At 44.6% G+C, this 15725-nt stretch overlaps 1 protein-coding gene and 1 long non-coding RNA gene across 7 annotated transcripts in view; both read left to right on the top strand.

The window, feature by feature from the left end:
* Positions 1-681: 681 nt before the first annotated feature.
* The window catches only part of znf143b (zinc finger protein 143b), a 74704-nt gene continuing 59660 nt past the window's right edge, over positions 682-15725 (top strand). For 2 of the 6 annotated variants that reach the window (XM_069900215.1, XM_069900191.1), the window contains exons 1-2: positions 682-1204; positions 2023-2126. In XM_069900215.1, the coding sequence (XP_069756316.1) occupies positions 1170-1204; positions 2023-2126 (139 nt within the window). In that variant the 5' untranslated portion in view covers positions 682-1169. Of the gene's footprint in view, positions 1205-1236; positions 1652-2022; positions 2127-15725 lie in introns of those variants that run through there. The other 4 variants (XM_069900201.1, XM_069900224.1, XM_069900208.1 and 1 more) reach the window with 4 other exon arrangements.
* LOC138744318 (uncharacterized) lies at positions 3148-7909 on the top strand. The gene is made up of 2 exons (XR_011345442.1): positions 3148-3958; positions 7702-7909. It is a non-coding gene; the product is annotated as an uncharacterized lncRNA (long non-coding RNA).

Raw genomic sequence — 15725 nt, 5'->3', positions numbered from 1 at the left:
GAGAAGCGCTGTTGTAGATAGTGAGGAAGCATCAAATGAGGGGCAACAGTGAAAGGAGACTGAATAGAGAACTCAGCGAGCCTTGCAGTGTCCATGTCCTATATTGAATAGGTCATTGAGGACTGAGATGAAGGAAAAAAGTCTTCATCCAAAGAGCAGTGAAAGTGCAGAATTTCGACCACAGAAGGCAACTGAGGTCAAATCATGAAATATATTTGTAAAGGCATTACATTTAGTCATCATAAAGAGATCATTATGGCTAACGTGATTTATGGTGTGAAAAATAAAAAATTTAAAAGAAAAATAAAGAGAACATTATGGAGAAAAAGTTGCTTTTCTGCTCCAAGGGCCAGAGTTTACCCCTAACTTCAATGTTTCTGTGTTCATGCCCTAACTTCATACCCATTATTTTTTTTACTGTTCTTCAAGCCCTCAATTGTGAAATAATGCACTTTTGAGATAACCGAGATTTAATAGGCTGCTCATGCATCAGCTTTGTTCCGTGGGGATGAGCTTTGGTGCAAATTGCACGTCATCTTTTCACATATTTTCTTCCGAGCCCCGAAACATTGCCATTCGCCCCATCGAGCCAATGGCAGCCCACCTCCCTGGTGAAGCGACCGACAGAGGGCGCAGGAGACGCAGGACGCCCGCCAGCTCGCGTTCTTCCCAACCGGCGACTGCGCCGACCAGGATGGGTGACGTCACCAACAGCGGCGGCGCACTCGCGCACCGAGGTGCGGTGCGCCGGACCGGTCACGAATTGAGTCTTGTCACGCTGTCTCCATTGGCTTTCATTCTTACCAACGCCGACAACGCACAAATCCTGAAGGATCTGCCGGCAGCGAACGCGGGTTGAATTCAACTTTGGAGAAGCGACGGCTGTTAAAATGGCGTCAGGCAGCACCCGGGACCATGAGTAACTCCTGCACCGGGCGGTCGGAAAGGGAGGAGGGCCGGATCGGAGCGGCGCGATGCGTGGGTGATTGGCGTCGTGTCCGACCAACGAGATGCGCGGCTGCAGCCGACTCCCTTCGGTCTGATGGACGGCCGCGGGCGGGGGCGGTCGATCGGAGGGCGGCCACCAATGGGAGTGCCTGAGCAGGAGGCATGCGCGATTCAGGGCGCGGGGCGGGCGAGGAGCGGCAGTGTGTTTCCGCTCCTGGTGCATGGTGGTCGAAGGGAGGAATTGTTGGAAAAAAAGGTTAGTAATTTTTTTTTACCCAGTGTGCCCTATTTCTTTTACCCGGCCCGGCCAAGGTTTGCAGTCGTGTGTGGGGGAGAAGGGCCGAGGGAGTGTCTCTGCGGCACCTCCACGCCCACTGGGAGCTGTCGCCTTCAGCCTGACGATGAAGCGGGTCTCCCCTCTTTGCTTTGGAGCCCGGCATTTTTGCCCGTTGGGGTTGGGGGGGGGGGGGGTGTGGAATACTGCCTCCCTCCCTCGACGCTCTTTGCGGCTACGGAAGGGCGCCGGCCCTCCCCCCACCGCCGTTTGCCCCGTCGCCGCGGAAGGGGAGAAAGAAGCGGCCCTTGCCTTCAGTCCTTGCAGGCTCCATTGGCTGGAGTAGAAGACCACAAAGCTGGGGAAACTCAGCGTACCGGGGCAGATCAGAGGCCACAGAAACAGGGCTTGATTGAGCCCTCCAGCAAGGTATGGCTCAGAGCTGGGGAGCAGCAGGGATTGCAGAGGGGGAGCAGTGAGAGAAAAGCCCGCAGAACTGCCTTCGGAGAGCAAAGGAGAACAACTTCAGGGTCGGCATCCCTCAAAGAGACTTCACATTCACACAGACTTTCAATCCTCACCTTTTATCTCTCCTGGCTTCCACTCTGTTGCATTAATGCCTTTTGTCTGTTGGTCTCCCAGGCACCTGCCTGCTGCTTTTCTTTCAACTCGTACCTTGTTTTCTGTTTGCACATTATTTTGCATCAAATTTAATACTGCAAGCAGAGTTCCATGCATCTCTGAAAGGATTCTTTAATCTGATTAGTTGGAGACGGATTTTGCACTTCTTATTCACACAGATCCCACATCAGCTGTGCATTGGACTTTATTGAATCAGACTTCCAACCAGTGGAACTGTACAAAAGAAAACCCAGTCCATGGACAGCCTTGAGCATAATTAATGGTGATATTTTCCAATGACTGCAGATCTAAGCAACTACACTTTATGTTAAAGTAAAAACATAATGCTGGAGAAATTCAGCAGGTCAAACTAGTTTTTTTTAAATATACTTTAATATATAGCAAAGATAACCATACATAACCAATGGTTTGGGCTTGAGCCCTTCATCAAGATGTGAGTAAAACAGTACTGGAGAAACTCAGGTCAAACAGTTTACTTTATGGAGCAAAGATAGAGATACATAACCAACATTTCAGTTTGAGCCCTTCATCAAGATATGAGCAAAATGTAGGCAAGCACAGGGCGCCTGATGAAGGGCTTAAGCCTGCAACGTTGTTTTTGTATCTCTATTTTTGCTCCATAAAGTACTCTGTTTGACCTGCTGAGTTTCTCCACCATCGTTGTTTTTAACTTTGTTAGAACTGTTCATAATGAAATAAAAGTATAACGTGCACGGTCTGTCATAGCACTGTAGTTGAAGGCTCGCCTTCCAGATGTTTACTGCAACAGTGTTAGCTTCTGTTTTCCTTTCAGGTATTTATGTTTGTCACCTTCATTCTGTACATATTGGTATATCCATAAATATTGAAATAATTCTTGATCTCCAAATCCTTTCATTATCTATGGTTCTCATTAAAAGTTTCACTTATTTCAATATTTAACAATTCCATTACCAGAATGATAGGTTCCCATTTGGTTGACAGTCTATATCTTTCAAACTACGTATGGGTTAACAGTTACTTAGCAAAACACGAAAGTCTACAGATACTGTGATTGAAGTTAAAACAATGCTGGAGAAACTCAACAGGCCAAACAACTGCCTTTCACAAGTAATGTTTTGACACGTATGGCCAATTTTTGTGTAGTGACCAACTCCAGGTCTATATTTGTCAATAAAGCAGATTCAAGTATAAAATAAGCATGAAAAACATTTCCTCCAGTTGTTTTTTGAAGTACAAAGTAATTATTAGGAAAATGTATTTGAAATTTATTTTATTTAAATACTTTTTTTAAAATTTAAAACTTTGATACATAAAGTTAATAAACTTAATACAAAATATTAATAATTATACATGGCATATAGCAGAAACCCCTCTAACCCTACCTTACTCAAAAAAACCCTCCCCCTTTGATAAAAGATAAATATTGTGGATTATTTCCCCACAATAAGGCAGAAGTATCCAAATTTTTAAACCCATAAAACATTTTTGGCCCAATGTTAAAGCTTTAAATCGAAGATTGACTTTATTTTTTCTATTTGAGGCTTATTACTGTGATGTCTTCTTGAATGGATTTTATAGACACTGCAAGATAATTTTACATTCCAGTTTCATTCTTTTCATTGGTAAAATAGCATTTGAAGAAGTAGGTTTTTATTTTACATAAAAGACTTTAAGGCTATTATTGCTCAGTACTTAAGCAACAGAAGCATACGAATGATATTCTAACTCTTCAGGTCATTTAAATGTGTGTAAGATAAAAATTGAAAGTGTTTGGTATCTACTATGGAAAGAAAAACAAAGTTAATGATTCTGATGAAACTTTATCAATTCTGAGCTGAAGCATTTTTCTTTCGACAGATGCTGCCTAACCTTGTGTGCCTTTCCAGCATTTCCTACTTTATATTTACAATATGCAGTTGGAGGAGTTTTGATTTTAAAAAAAATACTGCTGTTGGCATACAGTGTTCTGCACAAATAAGCAATGCTTAACCTTGAAGGCCAGCTGGAAAACAACTATATTTTCTTTAGCCACATATTTTGGAAAAGAATAGAGAGTGAATTGTACTTTCTTTATTTACTACTACCATAATATGTATCATGAAATTAGCTAATGTAAGTTGGATGTCATTAGGCTTTGGGGCCACAAATCCCTGTTTCTTTGCTATATCTCAAAACTCATATAGAGCAACTCCAATTATCCAAAATGTTTTGGTCCAGGCCTATTTCTGATAAATGATATTTTCAGATAAATGGTCATTTTTTTAAAAACAGCTCAGTAGCTAAAGCAAATCACTTGTAACATTGTTGAATCAATAACAAACAAAAAGGGAAGATTTTTAAAGCATGAAATGTTTAATTCTTATCAAAAAAACAGCCTGAACAAAATAAGATACATTCAACAGCAAAAACTCAAAATAATACTTAGAGGTTTTACCAAATTTCCAAAAATATTTTCAACCTGTGATGTCAGTTCGGCTCTGAAAGCATTTTGGTTAACTGAGGATTTCTGATTGTTTCGGATATCCTCATTTATCCACAAGTTTTTGGAGGCGAAATGATGTCATTTCAGCTTTGAAATTTTTTGGATATATGAGGATTTCTGAATTTTCTGAAACCCTCAATTATCTGAAATTTTTTTTGGAGCTGAACAGAGTCACCTCCAGGTCCAAACAATTTCAAATAACTGAGGATTTTGGATAATCCGATTTCGGATAATTGGAGTTGTACTGGAGTTGGAAAACCTTGCTCATCCAGTAAGCAAATTGTTTTCTTTCATTAAGAAATTGACAAACTGGATCCCAAATTGTGTTTATTGGCTCAATGTGAATTTAGTGTCTCTTACAAATTTAACTGTTTGGTAAATATCTCGACGACATTGCAAACTGCAATACACAATTTTTTTAGACATATAGCACGATAACAGGCACTTTCGGCCTACGAATCTATGTCACTCAATTGACCTACATCTCTGGTACTTTTTTGAATGGCGAGATGAAACTAAAGCACCCAGATTAAACCCATGCAGACATGAGGAAAGTACAAACTCCTTACAGACTGCACCAGATTCAATCCCTGGTCGCTGGCATTGTAACTTTGGCTTGGCTTCGTGGACGAAGATTTATGGAGGGGGTAAAAGTCCACGTCAGCTGCAGGCTCGTTTGTGGCTGACCAGTCCGATGCGGGACAGGCAGACACGGTTGCAGCGGCTGCAGGGGAAAATTGGTTGGTTGGGGTTGGGTGTTGGGTTTTTCCTCCTTTGCCTTTTGTCAGTGAGGTGGGCTCTGCGGTCTTCTTCAAAGGAGGTTGCTGCCCGCCAAATTGTGAGGCGCCAAGATGCACGGTTTGAGGCGATATCAGCCAACTGGCGGTGGTCAATGTGGCAGGCACCAAGAGATTTCTTTAGGCAGTCCTTGTACCTTTTCTTTGGTGAACCTCTGTCACGTTGGCCAGTGGAGAGCTCGCCATATAACACGATCTTGGGAAGGCGATGGTCCTCCATTCTGGAGACGTGACCCACCCAGCGCAGCTGGATCTTCAGCAGCGTGGACTCGATGCTGTCGACCTCTGCCATCTCGAGTACTTCGACGTTAGGCATTGTAACAGCATTTCGTTAACCATCCCCAGTACAAATTTTCCTGGCATAAATTAATCTTGGTTTTCAATTTTCACAGGGACTTCATGATTCTGTGGAATTGAGCTTGAGATTTTTAGAATTTAAGTGCAAAGATGAAACAGCAAAATCTTGATTTATGTTTAAACCATCAGTTAATGAAAATATTATTCAATCTAGTTTTACCCAAGCAAAATGAAGAGTCAGTAGCATCCCACCAAATCATGTCAGGTTTAAGGGGAAAAAATTCACCATCATCCATTTCTGTACAGATCAACACCTTTTTTATTGAAGCTTATTAGTTTTAGTTTTAAGGTACACGGCATTATTAAAATTCATTTCGTCATTATGGATATGATTTTATCTTTGGGTTTGATTTAACTGTATTAATGTGGTTAAGACCAGTTAGTAGCTTTGGATGAATGAAAGTAACATGCTACTATTAAAGCACTTATTGACTGCAAGAGGCTGTTCAGGAATTTTCTCAGTTTGCCATCTGTCAGTTTTTCACGAGACCAGATTATGTTTCCCAAACCCTTGTTGCCATTTATTTGGGTTTCTGGATTATATTTGGAGGTCATTTTGACCAGGCCATTTTTGAAGTCCATATGTTTTAGAGCAGTGACCAAGCCAGACCCTGTTTTGTCAACAATTAAGATGATTTTGACAGCACCCTATTGAACAGCGGAGAGATCATAATTGGAAGGACTTAAAGTGAATCATCATTGTTGGGGAAGCTAGTGATAGGCAATTGTTCTACATTTAGTTTTACCTTGCTAAGTGTAAGTGAAGAGTCTGTAACATCCATGGTCATGTTAAGAAAAATAATTACTTCAACATCATGCTTAGCCGCTACGCTGTTAAGGCAACAGTGATCGAGACAAGGGTTCGATTCCTACGATGTCTGTAAGGAGTTTATACATTTTTCCTGTGTTCATGTGGGTTTTCCTGGGGCCTCCGGTTTCCTCCCACTGTTCAAAACATACTGGGGGTTGTAGGGTGGGACGGGCTCATGTGCCAAAAGGGCCTGTTATCATACTGTATGTCTAAATTTTTTAAAAATCGCAAAACCTAAATGCTAAAAACAAACTAAATATCAGTAGTGTGAATAAAAAATACAGATAATTCTCAGTAAACCAGGCAGCACATGCAGTGAGTGATTACTGTATTAACATTTCAAATTAATGTTCTTTAAGCAGAATTTTCAATGGTTTTATTTGAAAGTATTATTTTAAAGAAAATTAAAATAAAGCATACTGGAAACTTGATATAAAGGCAGAATATGTTGGAAACACTCTGCAGGTTGGGCAGTACTTGTGGAAAAATATTGAGTTAATGTTTTAGATTGAAGAGAGGAAATTGGTTAAAGTTGCAAGATATGAAGGCTTAGAAGGAGCTGTCTGCAAAGTGTGGAGATGTAAGGGCATAGGATGAGAATACAAAAGAACATATGCAGCACTTTGTTCTTTTTATTATGTCAAATATATGCCTTTCTAAGAAAGAAAAACACCCCTTTAGCTACAACAGATTGAGGAACTGTGAATCTTTTCCATCTGAATTTAATTATTTGTAATTTGTGGAATGGTTATAGACATTATTAACCCCAAAGAGGAACTAGTAGGCTGAAAGTTATGTAAGTCCTCTTGATTTTGTAGATCTAAATTATGAATTAAAAGTTAAATATTTTGAATGCAAACATAAAATTTAGAGAAATTAATCATACCGTTTGAAGCAAAACAATTAATGAAGAGGTTGTAATTCGATTCCAGTTAGTGCTGAATCATCTGATCTCAGCGCATCTGATTGAGATAGCAGCATCCCTTTGTTAATGAGCTGATCAGATATTCAAGTGTTTGTGATTCAGAAATGGGTGAAAGCTTGCTCTGAAGGAAAGAGTATTGCTATCATCAAAATCTCATAAGTTAGAACTTTCTGGGAAGAAAGAGGAATTGGAAGAAATTGTGTGAAAATAGAAGATCATTTTTTTAAAAAGTGATATTAAATGTTGCTGGAGGTATTCTTTTACCTTAAGTACACTTTGAGGTTTTGGTGCATTGCATTTGGCTCCAAAATGTGGCTCCATTCCAGCTCAGACAAATCAGGTATAATAGAAAAACAAGTCAAAAATTGAATGATTTAATCCAGTCTAGTCACCTTAGATTTCAAAAGAAAAAAATTGTACTTTAAGTAGCAAATGTAGAGAAGGGTTATGAAGCAGATGTTAATAGTTTTGTATAAACTGCAGGAAGAGCAACTTAATTGAAGAAAGGGAAAACGTGAACATACTTCAACAAGAAGCATCTCAGAACCAAGTATGGAAGAAAGGATATTACAAACTGGACTGCATACAGTAGAGTGGATGGAGAATTTTGCAAAATGTAATCTGGTATCAACAAGTTGGTGCAAATAGCCTTTATACTTACTGAATAAATGATGTACACTGCTGCACTAAACTGGTTTTGTCTTAAAGTTGCCTGTTTCAAAATCTCAATTGAAGATAAGGATGTAATGATTTTCGGGAATCCAGTATAATGGCAACCTCTGACTCCTTGTTTTACACAATCAAATTGACATGGAAATTAATACTGTTTTTGATCTCTTGAGGAACTGGTCTGATGTCTTATGGTCCCATGGAGATGATAAATACTCCCTTTGCAAATTTCTTGGGCTCTTGCTTGTTTGGAAGTCCAAGCAGGACTTGGGGACTGCCACATGGCACAGATTGTTTGAAAAGTTTGTTTTGTGGTGGCTCACCACAAGGCAGGCGAACCGGCCCCGCTTGTAAGCCACACAGAGGGGCAGCTGGCCAAGGCGCCGTCGGGGGTTTCCCTTCCTTCCAGCTCGGGGCTCAGAAACCCACACTTGGGGACCACGTGACGCCCGGATGTCGTCAGCGCCCTCCAGCTCGGTTCTCAGCCAGGTCCGGTCTGGGTGTATAAGTGTAGCCCAGCAGCCTGCAAAAAACTAGTCTGCTCACTGAGCTCAACCCGTCTGGTTGTGTGTGTTATTGCAGGAGCAGTATTGCCGCTGCTACAATTGGTGACCCTGACTGATTCAAACATCTTTGAACCCATCATGAGCGAGCCTGGGATCAGCGCTATAGCCATGAAACTGCCTGAATTCTGGGTTCAGGAGCCGGAGACCTGGTTCACTTCCACCAGATTTCATTCAACACAACCAAATCCTACCATGTGGTCACTGCCCTGGGACCAGGCCACCTCCAGATGCATGCTGCACCTTGTTCACTGCCCACCCACCGAGGACAAGTACGAGACCATCAAGCGAGTGCTTACTGGGTCTCTTGGACTATCCGGACACCAGCGTGCCGCTCGGGTGGTGCACCTTGACGCCCTGGGGGACAGGTCCCCGATGGAGCTGATGAACAAGATGCTTGCGCTCATGGGTGAGTACATCAACTGCCCACTTTTTGAGCGCATCTTCCTCTAACATATGCCTGGGGACATCTGCCCGTTGCTGGTTCAGGAGAGCTTCACTGACCCGAGGAAGGTGGCCCAGATGGCCCAAGAGCTATGGCTCGCATGATTCTCAGAAGGCCCAGTGGTCCAGCAGGTCACGAGGCACAGGCACGACCACGCCAAGCCTGCCCCCAGCGCTGCGGTAGAGTACCTGGCCCCTACAGGGGCCCCCAAGAGCATAACCAAGGCCATAGCAACCGCTTCAGACCTCTGCTTCTACCACCAGCGCTGGGGAGCCAAGGCTCCGAAGTGTCGTCAACCCTGCTCGTTCCAGGGAAATGACCAGGCTGGCCACTGTTAATGGCTGCGGCGGCTGGCCAAGGACACAATCTTCTCTACCTGCGGGACTCAGTCAGCGGCCGGTGGTTCCTCGTTGACACTGGAGCCCAGATCAGCATCATACCGGCCACGGCCATCGAATCCAGGAACCGATCTCGTGGACCTTCCCTCTGTGCATCCAACGCAACGGCGATCAGGATGTATCGAGACAAGATAGTCCACTTCCAGATCGGCCAACAGAATTTCGTGTGGAGGTTCACCGTGTCATCCCTCCCGACTGCCCTCCTGGGTGTAGACTTCCTCCTCGCACACTGGCTTCTGGTGGACATACGAGGTAGGTGCCTGGTGGGCATGTTCGCCTCGTTGCCTCCCGCTTGGAGCAACTGCAGATGGCCACGATCAGCACACCCAGAGACAAGTTCCAGCAGATCCTGGATGAGTTCCCGACACTCCTCAAGCCTCAGTTCTATGCTGCCTCGCCACGCCACGGGTGTTCCACCACATCCCCACCCAGGGCCCGCCGGTTCACGCCAAGGCACTCCGGCTCTCGCCTGACAAGCTCCAGGTAGCGAAGGAGGAGTTTTTGCAACTGTTGGAGCTGGGGATCGTTCGGCAGTCTGACAGCCTGTGGACCTCGCAGCTCCACCTGGTCCTGAAAGCCTCCGGCGGCTGGCATCCTTTTTTTTTTTTTTTTTTTTTTTTTTTTTTTTTTTTTTAAATTTTTTTATTTTTCACACCATAAATCACATTAGCCATGATATACACTATTTCTTTTCACACATATACAGTGACTTTTTCTCCCCCCCCCCCCTTTCCTCCCAAACCACCCCCCCACCCCCCCCCTCATCCATTTTAGGTATACAATCTAGGTTGCATTAAGCCAGTCAGACAATGTTGTCATTCAACAAAATTACACCAGAAATTCTACTGAGTCCATTCTTTTCTTTCCTTCTCCTTCCATCAACTTAGGTAATGTTTGTCCCCGGTAGGTTTTCGCTATTGTATTTAATGTAAGGCTCCTATACTTGTTCGAATATTTCTATGTTATTTCTTAACCAATATGTTATTTTTTCTAATGGAATACATTTATTCATTTAAATTTGGTAGTTTCTTCCTTTTAATTTGGTTATGTATTCCATTAATATTTAAAGACATATAGTTCAGCGTAGCCCTTTTATATTTTGTTTATCTTCTCTTTCCGTTTTTCCATCATTACCTTTCCTCCTTTTCCATTTCTGTTTTCTTATTTTCAACTCTTTATAAGACAACATTCCTACAACATCTAACATTTTCCTTATTCTCCTATTTCTATCTTATTTATCCCCAATCTCCCCTTCACCTCCTGAGTTGTCCTTTATCCCTTGTCGGACAACCACATCTCCCCTCTCCATTTGGATTTGCGAATCCACTCGCAAGCGTCAACTGATTTTGCAGTGACCGCTATTTCCCCCCACCCCGCCTCCCCCAGAAAAGATTTCACTTTTCATATGTCACAAAGGTCCCTCTTTTAATTCCCTCCTTATTCTCTCTATTCCATTACCTTCCCTTATTAATTCTTGTCTATACTATCCATATTTTCCTCTAAGTACAGATACATTCATGTATGCTCATTGTCTCTATTCACTCTTATACCTCTTTACCCGCATACATATCAATCGTGATCATTTTTACTCTCATTACCCGTCTTCATCCCTCAGTCTATTTTTGTCTTTACCCACATACATATCAGTCGTGATCATTTTAACTCTCATTACCCGTCTTCCTCCCTCAGTCTATTTTTGTAATTGTTCTGCAAATTTTCGTGCTTCTTCTGGATCCGAGAATAGTCTGTTTTGTTGTCCTGGAATAAATATTTTCAATACCGCTGGATGCTTTAGTATAAATTTATACCCTTTCTTCCATAAAATCGCCTTTGCTGTATTGAACTCTTTTCTCTTCTTTAGGAGTTCAAAACTTATATCTGGATAAATGAAGATTTTTTGCCCTTTATACTCCAGTGGTTTGTTGCCCTCTCTTACTTTTTCCATTGTCTTCTCCAGTACCTTTTCTCTTGTAGTATATCTTAGGAATTTTACTACAATAGATCTTGGTTTTTGTTGTGGTTGTGGTTTAGAGGCCAATACTCTATGTGCCCTTTCTATTTCCATTTCATGCTGTAGTTCTGGACATCCTAGGGTCTTAGGGATCCACTCTTTTATAAACTCCCTCATATTCTTGCCTTCTTCATCTTCCTTAAGGCCCACTATCTTTATGTTATTTCTTCTGTTATGGTTTTCCATTGTATCTATTTTTTGAGCTAGTAGTTCTTGTGTCTCTTTAGTTTTTTTATTAGATTTCTCCAATTTCTTTTTTAAGTCTTCTACCTCCATTTCTGCTGCTACTGCCCGCTCTTCCATCTTGTCCATTTTTTTTCCCATTTCTGTTAAGGTCATCTCCATTTTAATTATTTTCTCCTCTGTGTTGTTTATTCTTTTTCTTAAATCCTTAAATTCCTGTGTTTGCCATTCTTTAAATGATTCCATGTATCCTCTAATAAGAGCAAGTATATCCTTTACCTTGCCTCTCTTTTCTTCTTCTATTTCACCATACTCTTCCTCTTCTTCTTCCTCTGGGTTGACCATCTGTTGTTTCTTTGGTGCCCTTTCCTCCTCTTCTATCTTGTTTCTATTGTCTTCTGTGGTCTCTTCTTGCTGCAGGTGTTCTGCAGCTGTCGTTGCCGGCTGTGGAGATCGACTCCCCAGCTGGTCCCCCCTCCCGTCGGTGTGTTTTTTTTCATTCGCATCGCGCATGCGCGAAACTTCGCGCATGCGCGGTTGCGCACTTTTGTTCGGCTCTGCGAGCCATTTTTGTAGTCCATTATTTACCGACCTGAGGGAGCGGGTTTCTCTCTCCGCAGCGGGCCTCTTCGGACAGGTAAGGCCTTCACCTTTTCCCTCCTTTGTCTTCTCTTCCTCTCTTCTTACCGTTGCTTTCGACTTTTCTTTTTTTGTCGCCATCTTCTTTCCACCTTTATACTCACTTTTCTGTAACTTTTATTTCTGTGCCTTTGTGTTTTCTCTTGTTTTTCCCGACTTTTCTGGAGAGGGCTGGAGTTCACCGTCCGGCCACTACTCCATCGCGTGACTCCTCCCCAACAAAGAACATTTATTATACAACAATGAAAAGTTGGGTGCTTCCCCTTACCCTGGGAATACACACTACACTGCGGCTGGCATCCCTGCGGAGACTATCGATGGCTCAACGAGGCAACCGTTCCTGAACGTTACCCCATCCTTCACATCCAGGACTTTATGGCCAACCTGCTCGGTGCGAGGGTATTCTCCAAGGTTGACCTGGTGCGCGGATATCACTAAATTCCAGTACACCCTGAGGACATACCCAAGACAGCCATCATCACCCCCTTTGGCCTGTTTGAATTCCTGCACATACAGTTCGGGCTGAAGAATGCCGCTCAGACCTTCCAGCGCCTCATGGACTCGGTGGGCAGGTACTTGGATTTCGTCTTTATTCATTTGGAGACATCCTTGTTGCCAGCAAGGACTGGGCACAACACAAGGCCCACCTACGTGCCCTTTTCTCCCAGCTGGCTGACTTTGGCCTTACCATCAACCCGGCCAAGTGACAGTTCAGGAAAGAGTCCATTCAGTTCCTTGGCCATAACATCATGGCCGAAAAGCCAGGCTTGCCGCTGCGAAGGTTGCCGCCATCAGGGAGTTCCCACGTCCAAACCGCCTCAAGGGGCTGCAGGATTTCGCTTCATCCCGGGAGCTGCACGCATCATGCAGCCGTTGTTCGCCCTCATCGCAGCCAAGCACAAGATGCTCGCTTGGAACCCAGAAGCCTGCACCGCATTCAAGGCCACCAAGGCACCAAGGACGCCCTTGCGAAGGCCGCCATGCTCGCCCACCCACACACCGACCTGCATATGGCACTCTCTGTCACTGCTGTCCTGGAGCAGCAGGTGAATGGGCATTAGAAGCCGCTGGCATTCTTTAGCTGCCTGTTCCGCCTGCTGGAACGCAAGTATAGTGCCTTCAACCGCGAGTTACTGGGCATGTACCTGGTGGTGCTGCATTCCCGCTATTTTTTGGAGGGGAGGACTTTTACCATCTTCACCGACCACAAACCCCTCACCCAGGTGCTTGCGATGGCAAAGGATCCCTGGTCGGCCCGCCAGCAGCGTCACCTCTCCTTCGTGTTGGAGTTTGCCACCGACATTTGGCACAAGGCGGGGAAGGACAATGTGGTTGCCGATGCACTCCTGCAACTGGCCATCTGCGCGCTGACGCCTGGCCTCGACTTCAACCAGCTTGCCCAGGATCAGGAAGTTGATGAGGAGACGAGAGCCTTCAAGACCGCCATCACCGGCCTCTGGTTCTGAGACCTCCTGACTCCGAGCGGCGAAGGCACCGTCCTGTGCGATATCTCCTTGGACACCCTGCGGCCAGTGGTTCCACAGCAGTAGTGCAGGCAGGTTTTCCATCACATCCATGACCTTTCACATCCATCCATCAGGTCCATGGTCCAGATGGTGGCAGAACAGTTCATATGGCATGGCCTGCGGAAGCAGATTGTGGGCTGGGCCAGAACATGCACCCATTGCCAGGCGTCCAACTTGCACAGGCACCACAGGGCACCCGTACAGGAGTTCGAGCACGTCCGGGAACGGTTCAGCCACATACATGTGGACATCGTCAAGCCCTTACCCATTTCCCGGGGCAACCGTTACCTGTTTACGGTGGTGGACCGCACCACTCGCTGGCCTGAGGTGATCCCGATGCCAGACGCCTCCACCGACTCCTGCTCCCGAGCCCTGTTGCATGGTTGGGTCCCCATCAGCGATCGGGGTGCCCAGTTCACATCTGCGCTCTGGGCACAGCTCACCAACAGGTTGGGGATACAGCTACACCGCACCATGGCCTACCACCCACAGACCAATGGACTGGTCGAACATCTGCACCGCCACCTTAAGTTGGTGCTCATAGCCCACCTCACCAGTCCTGAATGGACAGATGAACTGCCTTGGGTGCTCCTGGGCATCCGCTCCACTCCCAAGGAAGATCTGCAGGCATCATCAGCTGAGCTGGTCTATGGTGTGCCCTTAGCACTACCTGGTGAGTTCGTCAACTCACCTCACAATCCCCAGCGGTCGCCACATGAACTTCTTCCTCACCTCAGGGCACACTTGGACTCCTTTGAACCCCCACCGCCTCCCAGGCATGGCACCTGCCTGACTCACATTCCTGGCGAGCTGCTTTCCACGGAGTTTGTTTTTGTTCAGTGGGCCCGACTGCGACACCTCTGCAGTGACCGTACGAGGGGCAGTACAGGGTTATACAGCGTTCAGGCTCAATGTTCACACTGGACTTGGGTGGCAGGCATGAGCTGTTTACCATGGACTGGGTGAAGCTAGCGCACCTCAAGAAGTGAGGCTGCCCGGCAAAAAAGGACATTGGTGCAGGTTTGGGGTGGGGGGGGGCGTGCTGTGTGGCAGCTCACCACAAGGCAGGCGAACCGGCCCCGCTTGTAAGCCACGTGCCGGGGCAGTCGGCCAAAATTGCGCCGTCGGGGGTTTCCCTTCCTTTCAGCTTGGGGTTCAGAAACCTGCGCTTGGGGACCATGTGACGCCCGAATAACGTCAGTGCCCTCCAGCGCGGTTCTCAGCCAGGTCCTGTCTGGGAGTATAAGTGCAGCCCAGCAGTCTGCAATAAACTAGTCTGCTCACTGAGCTCAACCTGACTGGTTGCGTGTGTTATTGCAGGAGTAGCGTAGCCGCCGCTACAGTTTCTTCTTTTGTTTACAAATAATCTTTGGTAATGTGTCACAGCTCAAACTTTAGTGCACTTTGAATTTAGAAAATGTTTGCTCCCTTGCAAACGTAAGGCCTTCCACAGTGCTGCTTCAAAGAACAGGATATTTGTCATGTATATCTAAGCCAATATTTTTTCTGAAGCCAATTTTTTTTCCCCCCTAAATTGTTATGACTAAAACATTTCATTCTATTTCCATATTGTTGATTGTGGGGTCCAGTTATTAGTTGTTAGAATTCTGCCTACAACAGTGATCAAACTTAAAAGTTAGAAATTAGTTGCAAAATGTTTGGCAATGTCTTGGGTGTAAATATCGCATTCTACCCATTCTGCAGCCATGCGTAGCAGACTGAATATTATCAATCAGACTGCTATGAAATGAATGTCAAACATTGCAGTAGTTCCTCCCCCTACCTTTTTATTCAGATGCCTGCCTGCTTTTTGCTTATGATGATTTGCTCAGGTCAAAACATTGGTTACAGTATGTAGCAATTATTTTTCTTTATAATCGCTTGCAGGAATTAGAATGTTGTTGTCTGACTTTTTCAAACAAATCCGTTCTAAAGTGTCACTCTTTATTTGGGGGGGGAGGGTTGGACTAATTTTAAGTTAGACTATTAATATTGTGTTACAATTAACGGGGGGGGGGGCTATTTTGTGTAATTTTCTGATGTAATATTGTAATCATACCTTTTTAAATTTTT

Source organism: Narcine bancroftii, chromosome 1 (genome assembly GCF_036971445.1).
Source record: "Narcine bancroftii isolate sNarBan1 chromosome 1, sNarBan1.hap1, whole genome shotgun sequence".
In the NCBI taxonomy this organism is placed as follows: domain Eukaryota; kingdom Metazoa; phylum Chordata; class Chondrichthyes; order Torpediniformes; family Narcinidae; genus Narcine; species Narcine bancroftii.
Note: the sequence above shows the minus strand (reverse complement) of the source record. Positions and strands in the feature narration are given on the sequence as shown.